The sequence below is a fragment of the Dromiciops gliroides genome, chromosome 5 (genome assembly GCF_019393635.1).
Source record: "Dromiciops gliroides isolate mDroGli1 chromosome 5, mDroGli1.pri, whole genome shotgun sequence".
In the NCBI taxonomy this organism is placed as follows: domain Eukaryota; kingdom Metazoa; phylum Chordata; class Mammalia; order Microbiotheria; family Microbiotheriidae; genus Dromiciops; species Dromiciops gliroides.
This window is the reverse complement of record NC_057865.1, coordinates 290,703,302-290,718,898: the sequence shown is the minus strand read 5'-3', so window position 1 is coordinate 290,718,898 and position 15,597 is coordinate 290,703,302. Positions and strand designations below refer to the sequence as shown.

The 15,597-nt window shown below is 51.6% G+C and overlaps 1 protein-coding gene across 2 annotated transcripts in view; it reads right to left on the bottom strand.

Annotated features, from left to right (window-relative positions):
• Nucleotides 1–13,615, bottom strand: part of SYNGR1 (synaptogyrin 1) — a 33,486-nt gene extending 19,871 nt beyond the window's left edge. For both annotated transcript variants that reach the window (XM_043968237.1, XM_043968238.1), the window contains exon 1: nt 13,025–13,615. In XM_043968237.1, coding sequence (XP_043824172.1) covers nt 13,025–13,123 — 99 coding nt within the window. In that variant the 5' untranslated portion in view covers nt 13,124–13,615. The remainder of the gene's footprint in view (nt 1–13,024) is intronic.
• Nucleotides 13,616–15,597: the final 1,982 nt, after the last annotated feature.

Sequence of the window (15,597 nt, the reverse complement as noted above, 5' to 3'; positions counted from 1 at the left end):
GGTCGTCTGGCTGAAGCCCCTCGTGCACAGGGATCTGCCGGCAGAGTGTGGAGGGTGGTGGCCACACTTGAACCCAAGCGCACGGAACCCACCACTCCTGCCACCCACTAATGTGGTAATTCCAGGCTTAAAATAAGCAGTGACATCTGCCTGGCCTGAATCCTTGCCCGGCTGTGCTGTGCTGTGCACACAAGTGAGTTGGGGTGTAGGGAGAGGCATCCAGAAGAGGGATGGGAAGAGGCCTGGGCACAGCCCCAGAATGCCTGGGTTTCACTTGGGCCTCCTCTGCTTTGCTGGATGTGTGACCTCAGTTACCTCTCTGAGCCTCAGTTTCTCCAGATGATCACCATGCACCCATTACATGCTAGGGCTCTTGGGTGAGTCAACCATAGTAATTGATGTGTGTCACAGTACGTTGCAGAGGATGAATGCATTCATCAACATGTGGGTTGGTTCACCTATGTTATTGCATCAATACAGAGAGCAGTTAAGCCTTCCCAAACCTTTATGTTTACGTCCTCACAACAGACTTTCAGCACTGATGTAACAGGCATTACCACCACCACTAGAGGAGGCAGCAGAGCAGGATGAGAAGAACACTGGCCCTGAAGTCAGAGGACATGGGTTCAAATCCTACCTCTGATGCTTATTCCCAACGTGACTTTGGATAAGTCCCTTTTGCTCTCTAGACGGGGGTTGAATTGTTCATCTATATCAACAATCACCAGCAATGTGCTGAAAGCACCTCAGAACTCAACAGGGACCCCCAAAGGACATTGATATGTTGCATCCATAGAGATCCCCTCATCCCTGAACAGTTCCAGGCTCTTCTCTCTTAATGGGTTTGGGATGGGAGGAGGAAAGAGCAGGGTTTAGTCTTGTGGTTTTTCTGCTCCCTCCTTAGTTCTAGATTTGGAGTTAAGACCACTGGATTCAGGACAGATGTGTCCTCCAGACTGCTTGAAGACCTCAAGTGATGGGGAACTTACTACCTCACAAGACAATCCAGGCATACCACCAATTTTCACTGGGCTTAGATTGGGCTAAAAGCCGCATTCCTGTAACTTCTCCCCCCAACCCACCTTGGTCCCTCTCTTCCATATACTGGCTCTGCAAATACATCATTTCCTCTCCAGGCTACACATTCCTAGCTCCTCACACCAATCTTCATCTGCCCTGACGTCTAGCCCTTTCTCACGCCGGCAGCCTCCCTTGACTCTCTCCACCCTCTACTGCTTTCCTCAGGGGTCTCTATTTAAGCCCCTGGGAAGACTGCCTGGGAAAGGCTTTCCCTGGGTGTTCTACCCTCTCCAAGGTCACCCAGACTCTGGCACTTTCCTGAGAGCATTTCTGAGGCCCTGCTTGCCACGGTCTCCCATGAGAATAGTGGCACTTCCTCCTCGGCAGGTCCCAAGGTGACCAATCAGCCTTCTATCACCCCTCCCCATCACGTTTTCCATAACTCTGGAACATTGGAACAGCCACATTTTCCCATAAGACTGAGGCCTAGTAGGGCAGCTCTGGGCCACTCATCAGACATCATAGCTCAAAAGGATCTGAGGTCTCACCTAGGCCTGCATTTTCCCCAAGAGGAGGCTAAGCAACCTTCCCAGGTTGTAGGTAGTGTGTAATATGGCTGGGATTTGAACCCAGGCCTTGGCCTCTGACCTAGTGCTCTTTCCATTACAGGCTCTTCCTAATTGGGGAAGTCTCTTGGCGCCAATCATTTCCTTTCTTCTGGAAAGACAGTCCCTGGGGCAGGCCCTCCCCTGACACTGAGCCTCCTATTCTTGCATCACCAAGTTCCTTTCTAATTAGAAGCATCCCTCATCACACCCTCCTGGCTGGATTTAAGATTCGGTGACTCTCCCAGCAGCTTAAATACTCCCCAAAGTTGTGACTATGATTCTTTTCTCATCAGGAATCTTTCCAGCCCCCCCCCCCACACACACACACCTACTGATTCCCATCATCCCCATCACAACCTGCGAGTAGCTAATCTTTTCAGACAGCCCACCAGGCCTACGTCCATTCAGAGAATTCCTGGACAAAGGGAGCATGTCAGCAGCATTAGGACATACTGACCTCGGGCCTGGTCATCTTCTCCTATCTATCCAACAACTCTCCTCTACCTAGTGGGCATTCCAGGCCGGCTGTCTCCCTACTCCTTAAGCTCTGGTTTAGCTAAGATTTATAAAGCCAAGCTCACAACAACCCTAAAAAGGAGGTGCTGCCCAATTTATCAACCCCATTTTAGAGATGAGCGAGGGGAGGTCTAGAGAGGTTAAACGGAAGTCCCACAATCACATAGCTGGGAAGGAACAGAGTCTGGAGTGGAACTTGGGCCTGTGCACATGCCACCCTTGAAATCTTGGAAGCCCCCCTGCCTCCCTGCACTGTCAACACTCTGCCCATCTCTTCGGTCAAATGATTCCTCTTTGGCAAAGTCTTTCTTGCTCCTGCTTCCTACTGCCCTCTACCATCAACCCCAGCCAAATTTGATCTCACCCCCTCCTGAACTTTCCTGGGACTTTGCTTATACCTCCATTCATTCATTCATTCGTTCATTCATTGAGCCAACCAACATTTATGCCTACTGTGTGCTGGGCACTGGAGGAGAAAAATAAGACATGGTCCCTGCCCTCCTGGATAAAACAAATACGTAGAAAAGCATGCACAATGACATAATAAGGGTGTAAGGGAGGGGAGGGGAATGTACTTTGAGATCAGATGAGGGAAGCAACTATAATGGAGTGGAAAAAACCCTGAGTCTGGTCAGAGGAGTTGGGTTTAATGTCCAGCTCTGGGGACCTGAACTGTGAGGGCCCCTTTGACACCCCCCCCGCCCCCTCGCGCGCTGGGGCCTCAGTTTCCCCACTTGTAAAATAGAGATAACAGGATTTAGCTCACGGCATTCATTTCACTTCAGCAAACATGGATTAAGCACCAACTGTATGTGAGGCCCAGTGCTCATTGTAAAGGAGCTGTTTTATAAGCCCTATATCAATCAATCAGCATTTATTAAGCACCTAAGATGTGCCAGACTCTATTAAGTGCTGCTTGGCTACATAAGGCACTCTAGCAAGTGAGCAGTTGTTATTATGGGGAAGAGTTGATCTTTAGGTGGGAGCATCAGAGCCGGGAGGGGCCTTAGAACAGGGGTGGTCAGGGCTGGGAGGGGTCTTAGAACAGGGGAGGTCAGGCCTGGGAGGGGCCTTAGAACAGGGGAGGTCAGGGCTGGGAGGGGCCTGCTCCCCAACCTGTACTATCTGATCCAGTGACACTGGAACAAGACCCTCCTTCTCCGCACTCTAGGCATTTGCATTGGCTGGGCCCCATGGCTAGAATGCCCTCCTTCCTCAGCTCTGCCTCCTGGTTTCCCTGGCTTCTTTCTACAAGGGGCCTTTCCTGATCCCCTTTAGCGCCTACAGAGCCTTTCCTCTCCCAGACAGAGGCCTGCATCCTGCCAAAATTTGCTTGTACAGAGTTGTTTGCATCTTGTCTCCCCCATTAGACTGTGAGCTTCTTGAAAGCAAAGCCAACTTTTGCCTTTCTGTGTATACCCAGTGCTTGGCACAGTGTTTGGCACACAATTGGTACTTAATAAATGCATGTCGACTGAGCATGCCTACTATGTACCAGACAAACCTGGGCAGGCCCTGCTGTCAAGGAACTGACATTTCTACCAAGGAAAGCAAATATGTACATGTACGTATGGATATGGGTGGGTGCAGATGGATGAATATATGTGTGTCTATCCACACACTTCAATAATTCATTTCTGAGCCAGCCCCAGAGCCTCAAAGCTGGCACATCTGACCCACTCTTTGCACATGGAGCAGGCATTAGAACCCAGGCCTGCTGGGCCCGGTGCTTCCTCTCCTCATACCAGGCTGATCTCACACTGTCATTTCACATTTCTCCCTTTCTAATCTGTCTCCCCAGATGGATGGAAGCCCCTCCGACAGCAGGGACCACATCTAGACGCATATGCCTCCTCCCATGGCCGGGGCTGGGCACAGGTAGGGGCCTGGTGGACACACACTGACTCGCCTGGATCCACTCTGGCCAGATGGGATTGGGGAGTGGGGGAGAGGAGAGGGTAGGACGGGAAATGGAAGGACCGAGGGAGATGGGAGATGCCAGGCTGAGCAGCCCGTGCCTCTCAGAGGAAGTCAGTCAGACACATGACTTGCAGATGGAAGGCAGGGGCCAGCAGGCTGACCCATCCCCAAAGGGGCAGAGAGTGGACAGCAGGCTCAGGGAGGGCAACCAAGAACAGCAGCCTGGGCTGGGAGGTGTGAAAGCATTCTGATTCTGAGCACCCCCGCCCCCCATAAAGCCCTGTGATTTCACAGAGAACTCCCAGATGAGGGAACTCCCTCTGTCAGTGCAGGTCGACACCTCCTCTACAAGTCAGGGTCTGAAGAGTTCCCTAGATCCCTGAGCAGCTAAGGCAGGTGCCTGTCTGAGGACCACCTGCACAAATGTGTAAGGAGCCAAGCTTCTCTTCCCTTTCACACTCAGCAGCCCACGCATCCCTGTAGTGGGGGCAGATGCTGCTTCTCTTTCCTCTTCTAAGAAGGTAAAACAGGGTGTGTGGCAGCATTTAAAAATGAACTGTCTGGCACCTGGAGCTCCGAAAATCACCCTGAGATCTGAGGAGTCTTGGGACCCAGAGTTGGAGAGACCTTGAAGGCAGAGGGAGCTGGGAATCCCAGAGGACCCTGGGTTTGGAAGAAGGATGACCTGGGGCAAATCTGGCCCCCACAAGTCCCTTCACCTCAATGGGCCTCCATTTCCTCCTTCCCAAGGCCCCTCCCAGCTCTGCCATCCCATGTTCTAAGACCCCTCCCAGCTCTGACATTCCCAGTTCTAAGGCTCCTGCCAGTTCTGACAGTCTGTCTTAAATCCCATTCCCTAACCCAAGCCCCACTTAAAGCAAGCATTCTCTCTATAGCACCATAAGTGGTCACTTAGCCTCCATTTGAAGACAAACCCCCCTCACCCACCCAACCACATGCAGAATTTATCTCAATATAGTGCACTAGCCTATCTGGGTGCTACACAGTACAGTGGGTAGAACACCAGCCTTAGAAGACTTGAGTTCAAATCCTCCTGAAACAAATGAACAAGGTCCCTTCTAGCCTTAGGTCTGAGGTTCCACTGTCTCCCTATTACCTCCAGAGTCAAATATAAAATCCTCTTAGTCTTCACAAACCCTCATCAGTCTGATTGGACCCTGAATAGTGCCATAGGCAATGAGGGCTGGATTTGGAGTTAGGGAGCCTGAATTCAAATCCTGCCACACCTGTTCCCTGTGTAACCTGGGACCAGTCACTCAGCTCTCTGGGCCTCAGTTTCCCCACGGGTAAAACAGAGAGGTCTATAGTCTGTGAACATAATCACCAAGAGCTTCCTTTGTTTGGGGCAGTTTTGTTATGGATTAGTGGCACATGCCCAAGTGTTGGCAGTAGAAGTAGGAAATCAAGTCCTTATTGATGACCCTGGGCAATGACCCTGCTTAACTACCGTGTGCCTCAGTCTCCTTTTCTGAAAACGGGAACAGTAACATTTGCTCTGCCTACATTACAGGGTTGCTGGGAATGAAGAGGTTTGTAAACCTTAAAATATTTACAGAAAACTTGAGTTGATATCATTATATTGAGCTTTACTGTAAATCCCCCCACTGGAGCTAGCTCTGTGCTTTGGAGTTAAGCAGAGCAAGTGTGAGGGGCAAGGGTGGTGTAGAGAGGGGTAAGGCGATAGTAGGAGCCCTAACTTGGGAGTCAGAAGACTTGAGTCAGTGCTCTGGGCCTCAGTTTCCTTATTTGTTAAATGGGGGGGGCTGGTTCTTTGTCTTCTGTCCTAGACCCCCCCCTCACCTCCTGCAGTCAGTCTGGTGAACTAGATGAACCCCTTCTGGGAACCATATTGTTAAATAATTGAAGGAAATGCTCAATTCCACTAAGAGGGGCATGGGTTCCCTGGAATTCATCCATAGTCCCCTGAGGGCTCTGGGGAACCCCAATTTCTAAGGTCCCCTTTTGGGTCTAAATCTGATTCTAGGGATATTCTGGGCCTCCTTCCTTATGTGTAAAACAAGAGGATTGACTAGATCACTTCAAAGGGCTCTGGCAGCTCTAAAGTCCCATGATCCCTCCTCAGCCCGGGGCCCAGAACTAGGCTTCCCCTCCTCCACGCCCAGCCGGGGTACTGCTCTCCTGGGAGTCATGTGAGACAAAACTTCTTCAGCCAACACTCAGTGGACCCTGGGGACCTTTTTAGGACCACGTGACAAACCCCTGGAGATGCACTCTGAAACTTCCTGCTTCCTAGGGGAGGATAAAAACCCTTGGCAAGGCATCTCTGTTTCCTTACCCATCTCTAACACCACCTTTGGCTGCCTCCAGCCCCAGGAGGAGAGAACATTCTCAGCTACCATGGACACCTCCAGAAGCCTATTTGCACAGGAATCTTGGAGACAAACTCCTTTTCCTGGCCACTGAGCCCCATGGGCAGGGCTTCTTCACCTTTGGGGGGCAGCTCAGTAAGATGACAAGGAGGAGAATCCACACTCCTGACCTCCGAGGCTTACAAAGTGCCTCCTACACATTTTCTGATTTAACCATAAAAGCAATCCTACCATATGGGCTAGATATCATCCCCAGGAGGGACGCTTGGCCCCAGGTCTCCCAGGTGGCTAAGAATCAGACCCAAAGAGGCACTATAGAAGATGTGCTAAATTTGGGACTTGGGTTCAAATCCTATCTTTGCCATTTATTACCTGGGTGATTGAACCTCTCTTTGCTCTAGAGCAAAGCTTAGTGCCCTGGAGCACTAAGTCTATGATCCTATTAACTCCAAGGCCCCATAATCATGCTGACTGATAACCAAGGAAGGCAGAATTCCTCCTGTTTTATCCTCAAACTTGCAAAGTCAAAACACTTAGGGTGTGACCTCCCCTCTGGGCCTCAGTGTCCTCTTCTGTAAAATGAGGGGGTTGGATGGGGATCACCTGGTCTGTGAGTGCATTTCAGCTCCAAATGCTGGGACCCAACACACGTCATGAGAGCAGCTTTTCTTCCTCCTCCCTACAGGACAGGAAGGGATGCCCAGCAGCTGTGCCCCTGAGTCACTGAGCCTGGGACTCCTGTTTGTTCCACAGGGAGTGCAGTTGAGGCCAAGACACAGCACACCTGAGTGGGCAGCCTGCAGAATGTGCTCAGGTGTGAGGAGGGGAGGATGGCGGCCAGAGGAGGGAGAGAATGGATGGCCATGGGAAGCACCCAGGAGAGGCTGGATGCCCACTTGGCACAGATATGGCAGAGGGGATTTCTGCTCAGGCAAAGGTTAGAGTATATGCCCAAACCACCTTGTCTTGCTTGGTCTGGATAAGCTTATATCCATTGTATAAGCTTATATGAGGATGCGTCGTGTCCTCAGATAAGACGTAACCTCTCTGGGGGCAGGAGCTGTCTTGCTTTTGATCAATAAAATGTTATTGGTGAATGGATGCCCTGAGGTCCTTTCCAGCTCAGAAATCCTGTGATGTGATGATTCTGAGGGCACATAAGAGCCGCATACCCCAGATCACAGAGCAGGAAGGTTGCTCCGAGGCCTCATTTTACAGAGGAGGAAACTGAGGCCCATAGAGGAGGAGTGATCTCCCCAAATTCACACACTAAGCACTCTGACTTTGTCAGTTTGAGGATAAAGCAGGAGCACCAGAGCAGGGGCTCAAATCCAGGCCTTTGATAGCCAGGTCCGGGTCTCCATGCATCAGACCTTGACTCTTCTCCAAGGGATCGGTTTAGATAGCAGCCAGGTGAAATCCCCCGACAACTGAAATCAGTTCCAGAGCCTTGGCCCCTGAAACCTGTGCCATTGCCCCAAAGGTTCCCCCCTTCGACCAAGGCCAGGAAGGGCCAGCAGAGGCCGTGGGCATCCCTGAGCCTCAGAGCCGGGAGGCTCTTCAAAGATCCTCCTCCTGACAAGTGGTCTAGGTTGGTCTTGAAAGCCTGCTGGGAAAGAGAAGCCCCCACCTCCCTGGCAGCCCACGTCCACTTTGCAGAGGAAGGTTGGGAAGGTTTCCTTGACATCTGATGTCTGCCTCTCTCCAACCCTGCCCCTTCCCCCGCTGCTCCTATCTAGTTCAGCCACATGGGGTCAAACAGAATGAGGCTAATCCCTCTTCCACTTGATGGCCCTTCAGAGATTTAGGAACCTTAGAGATCAGATGCTCCAAGCCCCTTGTTTTACAGATAAGGAAACCTCTCTCCCTCTCCCCCTCCCCTTCTTCTCCCCATCCTTCTCCCCTTCTCTTTCCTCCTCCCTCTCTTCTCTCTTTCTCCCCCTCCCCCTAACAATATCTGGCATATAACAGGCTCTTAATAAATGCTGGTTGATTAACTGATTAAATTACAAAGTAACTGCAGTCAGGGGGAGCCCTAAGTTGGGGAGTGACAAACTGGGGAAAGCTCCTTTGGGAGACAGCATTTGAGCTGAACCTAGAAGGTGGCAGTTGGGGGAGGCATTCCTGGCACTGGGGACCAGAATTGCAAAGGCCCAGAGGAAGGAGAGAAAGCAGAGGCCATTTTGGTGAGAATGTAGAACAAATGAAGGGGAGTAATGTGAAACCAATATGGACAGATAGATAGTTGCATCCAGATATATTGAAGGGCTTTCAATAACAAGGAGGAATTTGGGCTGTATCTGAGAGGTAATAGGGAGCCACTCACACTTCTTAAGCAGGGTCAGCCCTACATCCCAGGCCCTTTAATGTGTTGAATGAATGACTATGAATACCACTTTATGCATCATCTGAGGCTGGGGAATTCCTGCTAGAGATACTAGACTCTGACTATAATGGCTGGGGGACAACTCTTCATCAGGGAGGCTTATGACTGAATATCTGAGATCAAGCTTGCTGGGGTGTGCAGCCAAATGGCCCAAATAGCTCCCTAAAACAAAAGGAAACTCCCAAGTCTCATAGGTTCTTGCCCGTTCTCCCAACCCCAATAGGCCACCATCCCTGGAAGTAGCACCTGGCAGCGAAAATGGAAACACTGAACCAGGGGCAGCATTGTCTGACTGATGCTTTTATTATTTATAGAGTCGATGCTGCATTAGAAGTTGGTGGCTTGGAGACAAGCATAGTCCTGCCGTCCTTGCCCTGGGCAAAGGGCTCTCACTCTAGATTTGGGATCAGAGCACCTGGGTTCAAAGAGAGGTCCTGTCACTTACTACCTGTACAGCTTGGGGCAGATCAGTGTCTTCTTCTGCAAGACGAGGGGCTGGACTAACTGGCCTCTGGGGGCCCTTCCAGATCCTGCCCATCCATGATCAGTGACCCTGTCTCTCATTCTTGGTTCCTCATTTTAGCAAGCACAGTGACAAGATGGCACCCATCCTGAGAAGGGTGGGTGACTTTTGTTCATGATGTTTCTTCACCTGTCGTTCTCCCTCCCCCACCTCCACCTGTCCTTTGAGGCTGGGGGCATGTGCCAACTCTCTCCAAAGCCTTTCCTGAGCAGCCCCAGGCCAGCCGAGAGCCCTCTCTCTCTTGGATTCACTTTTTCACATGGTGTCATCTCCCAAATTTTGGATAGGGAGAATGAGGAGACCTGGGTTCGAGCCCTGTGTGCCCTTGGGCTAGTTACTTAAAACCTCCTTGGGCCTCAGTTTCCTCATTTGTAAAATAGGGGAGTTTGGGTGGCATTTGGAGTCCCTTCCAGCTGCTGTAGGCCTATGAATCCAGGATGCTAACCCCGCTTACTAGCTGTGTGATCCCAGGCAGGTTCTATAAACTTCTCTGAGAGTCATTTACCTCCTCTTGCAAAATGGGGATAAGAAAGGGAGCATTGTCTCTTTCACTTGATGGTTGTTTGGAGAATGCTTTGTGAATTATTGTTTAGTATAATATATAGTGGTATACAGTGGGCCCTTAATAATAGTGCTAGTTAACTGACTGACTGACCTAAGGCTCACATGGAAAAAGTCACAGAAATAGGAGCAAGCAGTAATATTACCCCCACCACGACACTGGAAGCTCTTTGAAGACGAGTTCTAATCAATACTCTCCTTTGTATCTCTCACAGTGCCTAAAATGAGGTCCTGCAGAGTAGGTGCTCAATAAGTGAATAGATTTTCATCATTGTCTTGATGCTTAGCACAAAGTAAGTGTTTAATAAATTCTTGGGGACCATTGATGAATGGATTGGATGCCAACCGCCAGGGGCAGCAAACTTGCTGCAGTGACAGGAGCCCAGGGCTTGGTACCCTTCCTGCTGGGGGTCCCCATGTCCAGAAAGGACACTGAAGCTCCATGCCAACGCTTTTATTTTTATAGCTGAAGCCCCAGAGGCAAACATCAACTTGCCCAAGGTCATTCGAGCAATATTGGAGGTGGAATTCAAAGCCTGGGCCCCTGTCTCCAAAGCTGTTGCTTCCTGCCCTTGAGCCACAGTCAAAACATATCCACAACTCTCATTTGTATTTCTTTTTCTTTTTAAATTGGTGCCTTTCATTTTCCCATGATATTCGCTTCAGCCCCATTCTTAGATCAAGCCCAGCATGCCACACTCTACTTTCTATCTTGATTCTTTGTGGCCATGACGAATATCCTCTTCTAAAGCTGTCAGGCATCTTGCACAGTATTTCTAACAGAGTAGATGCTTAATACTTGTTTGCTGAATGGTGCTGAACTGGAGCAACTAGGTGGCTTGGGTGACTCAGTGGATAGAGTGCAGACCCTGGAGTCAAGAGGACCTGAGTTCAAATCCAGTCTCAGACACTTCCTAGCTGTGTGACCCTGGGCAATTCACTTCACACCCCGTTTGCCTCAGTTTCCTCATCTGTAAAATGAGCTGGAGAAAGAAACGGCCAACCACTCCAGTATCTTTGCCAAGAAAATACCAAATAGAGTCACAAAGAGTTGGCAACGACTGAACACAGTAAAGGTGGTTGGAAACAAGAATTGAACAGAGATTGCACAGATCAGTTACATTCACAGAAGATCCCCAAGTCTCATCTAACCAAAAGTTTCAATCTCTTCTCCCCAGTAAGTCTTTTAAAGGGGACTTTGGGCAAATCCTTTAACCTAACGGAATCATATTTCCTCATCTTTAAAATGGGGAGGGGGGGTTAGTAGGAGCTGACCTTTGCTGACTCACCTAACTCTGACATTCTCTGTTGCTAAGAGTCTCGTGAAGGTGGCTCAGGAGGCCTCCTTCTGGGACCCCCCTCCCCCTCTTTCCTTCCAGGGGTTTCAGCACCGATCTTTGCTAAGAGGAGTCAGGAAGGCTCCTTCCTCCCTGCTCCCCACTGCCCCACCTTCTACCCAGCAGATCCACCTGCAGGGTCATTCTAACGCTAAGAGATTCTACCTCCCTGCAGCTGGCACAAAACCGCTTCATCAGACTTGAGAAAAGAGGGTCACTTCATTGCCACAACGACAAAGCTTTAATGCCCCCCAAGAGGGAGAGGGAAGGGGGAGCGTGCTCCCTTTTCAACAGCCTATAGCAAATCTGAGCACCCCTTCTGACTGGTCACAACAGCCCAGGGATTGGCACCCAGTAAAGTGGAAAAGGAATCAGAAAGGACAGTGAGGAGCCAGGCCTTCTCTCCTCTTCTTGCCACCCCCCTCTCCAGGGCTGGCCACACAATGATCAGGGCATAATAAAGGTCTGCCGAGTGTAAATGCCAGTCCTCCCCACTGGCACCCTTGCTTGGTCAGTGAGCTGGGATGCCTCCCGAAGAAACCTCCCGCCCAGCTCCTGGTTGGGGTCTTGGGAGTGGGAAGGGAGTGGAGGGGGGTCAGAGCCGCCTCCCCCTTCCCAGTCACCCACCCAGCTAGCTCCAGATCGGAGCCGGCTGCTCTCCAGCAGTCACAGCGGCAGCCCAGCCCCAGCGCGGTATAGCTCAGCTCAGCACTGCGGCCAAACCTGCCACCCTGCCTCGGCTTAACCCAACCTAGCCCTAGCCCCACATCCCAGCTCCCCGCCCAGGCCCACAGGCGGGCTCAAAGCTTGCTGCTCACGTCTGACTAGAGCCCTAGGTTTCTATCCTCCCTCCCTCACCAGAAACGGGGCCCATCTAGGTCCAAGAAGCCCTTTGGGCTTCCCAGCTATCCAAGCAACAGGCTGACCAATCCAATCGAATCCATCCCACCCCCTCTTCATTCCATTTAATTTTAGCCCAGAAGACCCTGCTGGGAGACCGGGGAGGGGGGGCAGCGCAGAAAGGGCCTCTGGTGTCCCCCCCCCCTCCCGAGCTGGGCTCTCGCTTGGGCCAAGCTGGTCGGTGCTCTGGTCCCGCTCTGGGCTGAGACCTCAATCTCCCCGTGCACCTGCAGGGCGCTCCCGTCCCCTTAATCCCGTTGACCTTCTGGTACAAACACATCCTCACACAGCTCGGCCTGTGGCTGCTGCGGTCTCAGGCTTTAGCACTGGGGGGAGGGGGCAATCCCCCTTCCCCAATCGCTCGGGCCCTTGTCTGCTCCCAACCCCCTTTGGTCTCTCCACAATTAGCCACTTCCCCCCACACTTGGTTCTCCTTCACCCTCCCTAGAGGAGCCAGACCCTTCCCAGTGCCCGCCTGAAGTTGTTTACTCCCAGCTACCATTATCGCCACCGCTGGGGAAAGCGAAGGAGTCACCCGAGCCCCAGGCTCCGGGTGACTCTGTTTTGGGCGCTCAATCTCGGAGGTCAAGGTGGAGAGACAGCCCCTGAACCTGCCTCCGCCTCGGCCACTATCCAGCCTTGGCCGCACGTTCAATACCCCAGATGCCCTGGCCTGGGAAATAGGGAGGGGGTCCTCTCCGGGGAGCGCAGAGCACTGAGGAAGCGAAGCCTCCCGCCGCCCCTTGCGCCCCGGGGCTTTGGGCCATATGCCTGGCACGCCGGGGTCCCCCCCCCCCACCTCGGCCGCTGGGCACCCACTGCCTGCTAGCCTGGGGGGCGTACTGGCCCAGTCGCTGCTCCCCAACCCCGCCCAGCCCTGGCCCCCGGCTCCCGGGCCTTACCCAGGACACCAGGCGCAGCACGGTGTGGGGTTGCCGAATGAAGGTCTGGAGGTCGAAGGCGCCCCCAGCCTTGCCAGCTCCGTACGCACCGCCTTCCATCCTCGCTGCCCCTGGCCCGGCCCGGCCCAGCCCGGCCCCGAGCGCTGCGCCGAGCTGCGCAGCGCGCGCGCACACTCACACACTCACACACACTCCTCACACTCACTCACACACGCACACACACACTCACACACCCGCCCGGGTGTAAGTCGGGGAAGGGGCGCGCGCCGCGCGCGTTCGTGTCGGTGCCGGGGTCAGTGTGCCCGCGCGTGCGTGCCTGCCCCTGTGCCTCTGGGGCTCGGCCGGCCCGGGTGGGAGGAAGGAGAAGAGGAAGAGGAGGAGAAGGGGGAGGAGGAGGAGGAGGAGAAGGAGGGAAGGGGGAGGAGGAAGGATGTCCGATCCGAACGGGGAGGCCCCCAGGCCGGGTCACCTCTGTGCCACGCTGCGGCTGAGGGTAGGGGAGGAGCCGGGTACATCAGGGGGCTCTCGCTGCTGCCCCCGCCCCAGGCTTGGTCCAAGCACCCAAATGAGGGCGCGAGTCCGCAACGAGCAGGAGGCTGGAGGTGACGTCAGCGCCTCGCTTCCTCACCCCCCCCCCAGGCTGCCCCAAACCCCAGAGCTTAATCTGTTGGGGGGGGGGGCGTGAAGTAAGGAGGAACACGACCCTTCGAAGGAATAGAGATTCGGCTTGATAAGGCCCCCAAATAGAGCCCTATCCTGAAATTGTAGCCCCAATTCATTCAACAAAAACGTAGCACCTCTTTTGTGGTCAGCAGAAATACCGGTGAACCGAGTGTCTCCTGAATCTTTGCTCTGACACTTAGTCCCCATGCGACCTTGAGCTAGTCACTTCCATTTTCTGGGCCTCAGTTTCCTTTTCTGTATAATGAGGGGACTAATCTTAGGGATCCTAAGGCCCCTTCCAGTTCCTAACCCTGAAAGTGTGGGACACACTAGGGAATATAAGGGATGCGGTGGGGCTGGCCCAAAGGTAACAGATATGATCATTGCTCTCAAGGACCTATGTGCTTGGATGCCTCGGTTATCTCATCCCTGTAAGGAGACTTCCCAAGAGGCAGAATCCAAGCCTGCCATTTCCTCACAAAGGATGGAACAGATCCTATGGTCCTGGGATTCCTCCAGAGGGGATGCAGAGTTTTGAGGTTTTGGTCTCAACACTCCTTTAAACTCTGAAAAAATCTGAAGACCCAAGGTGTTTTTTAATAGGTTATATCTAATTGTTAGTTATTATTTTAGGAATGGAAACCTCTGGGTATTGTTAGGACAATAGTTCCAACCTCCAGGACCCCCTGGAAGGGTCTGGGGATCACTTTTAGAGACTGGCTGCTCCTGACATTTTGTTCATCCCCTGAGTGCAGCACACACTCATTCTCCACTGGTTATCACTCTCTGAGGAACTTTTGGACCCATCTTTTTCAGTCACACCTTTCTCTGAGTACATCCTTTAATGCCGATGTTCTGGCCCACGTTTTCATTGGTAAAGGATTGCAGTCTCCTCATTCACACCTTAAAATGGAAGGAGCCCTGGAGACCAGATTTTTCTTTTTTTAAAAAGTCCCAGCAGAGTGTGTGACCTTGAGAAAGTCACCTGCTTGGACCTCAGTTTCTTCATCTGTAAAATGAGCAGCTAGACTGGATGGACCCTTGAAGTCACTTCTACCTCTACACCCATGATTCTAAATCATTCAGCTATTTGAGCCTTGTTTTCTGTATCTATAAAAACAAGAGGGTTTGGTTTAGATGGGCCTCCAAAGTTTCTTGATTCTGACAGTTAATTGATTCCATTTTCCTATCCAGAGTCCAATCATAATCCTAGATAAACCTTCACTTCAATTCAATCCAACAAGCATTTATTAAGCATCTACTGTTTGCCAGGTACTCTGATAAGTACTGGGAATACAAAGGCAAAACTAAAAAGTTCAAGCCCTCAGAGAGCTTATATTATATTTGGTAGGAGTCCAATGGATACAGGGTGGGAGAATAAGCATTTCTAAGCACTTAACAAATATGATCTCATTTGATTATCACAACAAGCCTGAGTGTTGTTATTACCTGCATTTTACAGTAGAGGAAATTGAGTCACAGAAAGGTTGGGACCTGCCCAGGGTCCAGGCCCAGTGCTCTAACCAGTGAGCCACCAACTGCCTCTGCAGTATACATAGCAAGCAAATGTTAAGCAACAGAAGTAGTTTCCCAAAACCTAGCACATCTGTTGCCTTTTTTTTTTCCCCAGAGGACTTATGATTTCACAAGGACAGCTCAGTGGTACAGTGGATAGAACATTTCGCTTTATGAGTTCAAATCAAGCCTCCGACACTTACTAGCTGTATGTTCCTGGATAATTCACTTCATCTTGTATGACTCAGTTTCCTTATCTATAAAATGAGCTGGAGAAGGGAGTGGCAAACCACTCTCTCCTAAGAAAACCCCAAACGGGGTCATGAAGAGTCAGACACCACTGAAACGACTGAACAGCAGCACCATTTCACAGCTCTAGGGAGTTACAGATGAAG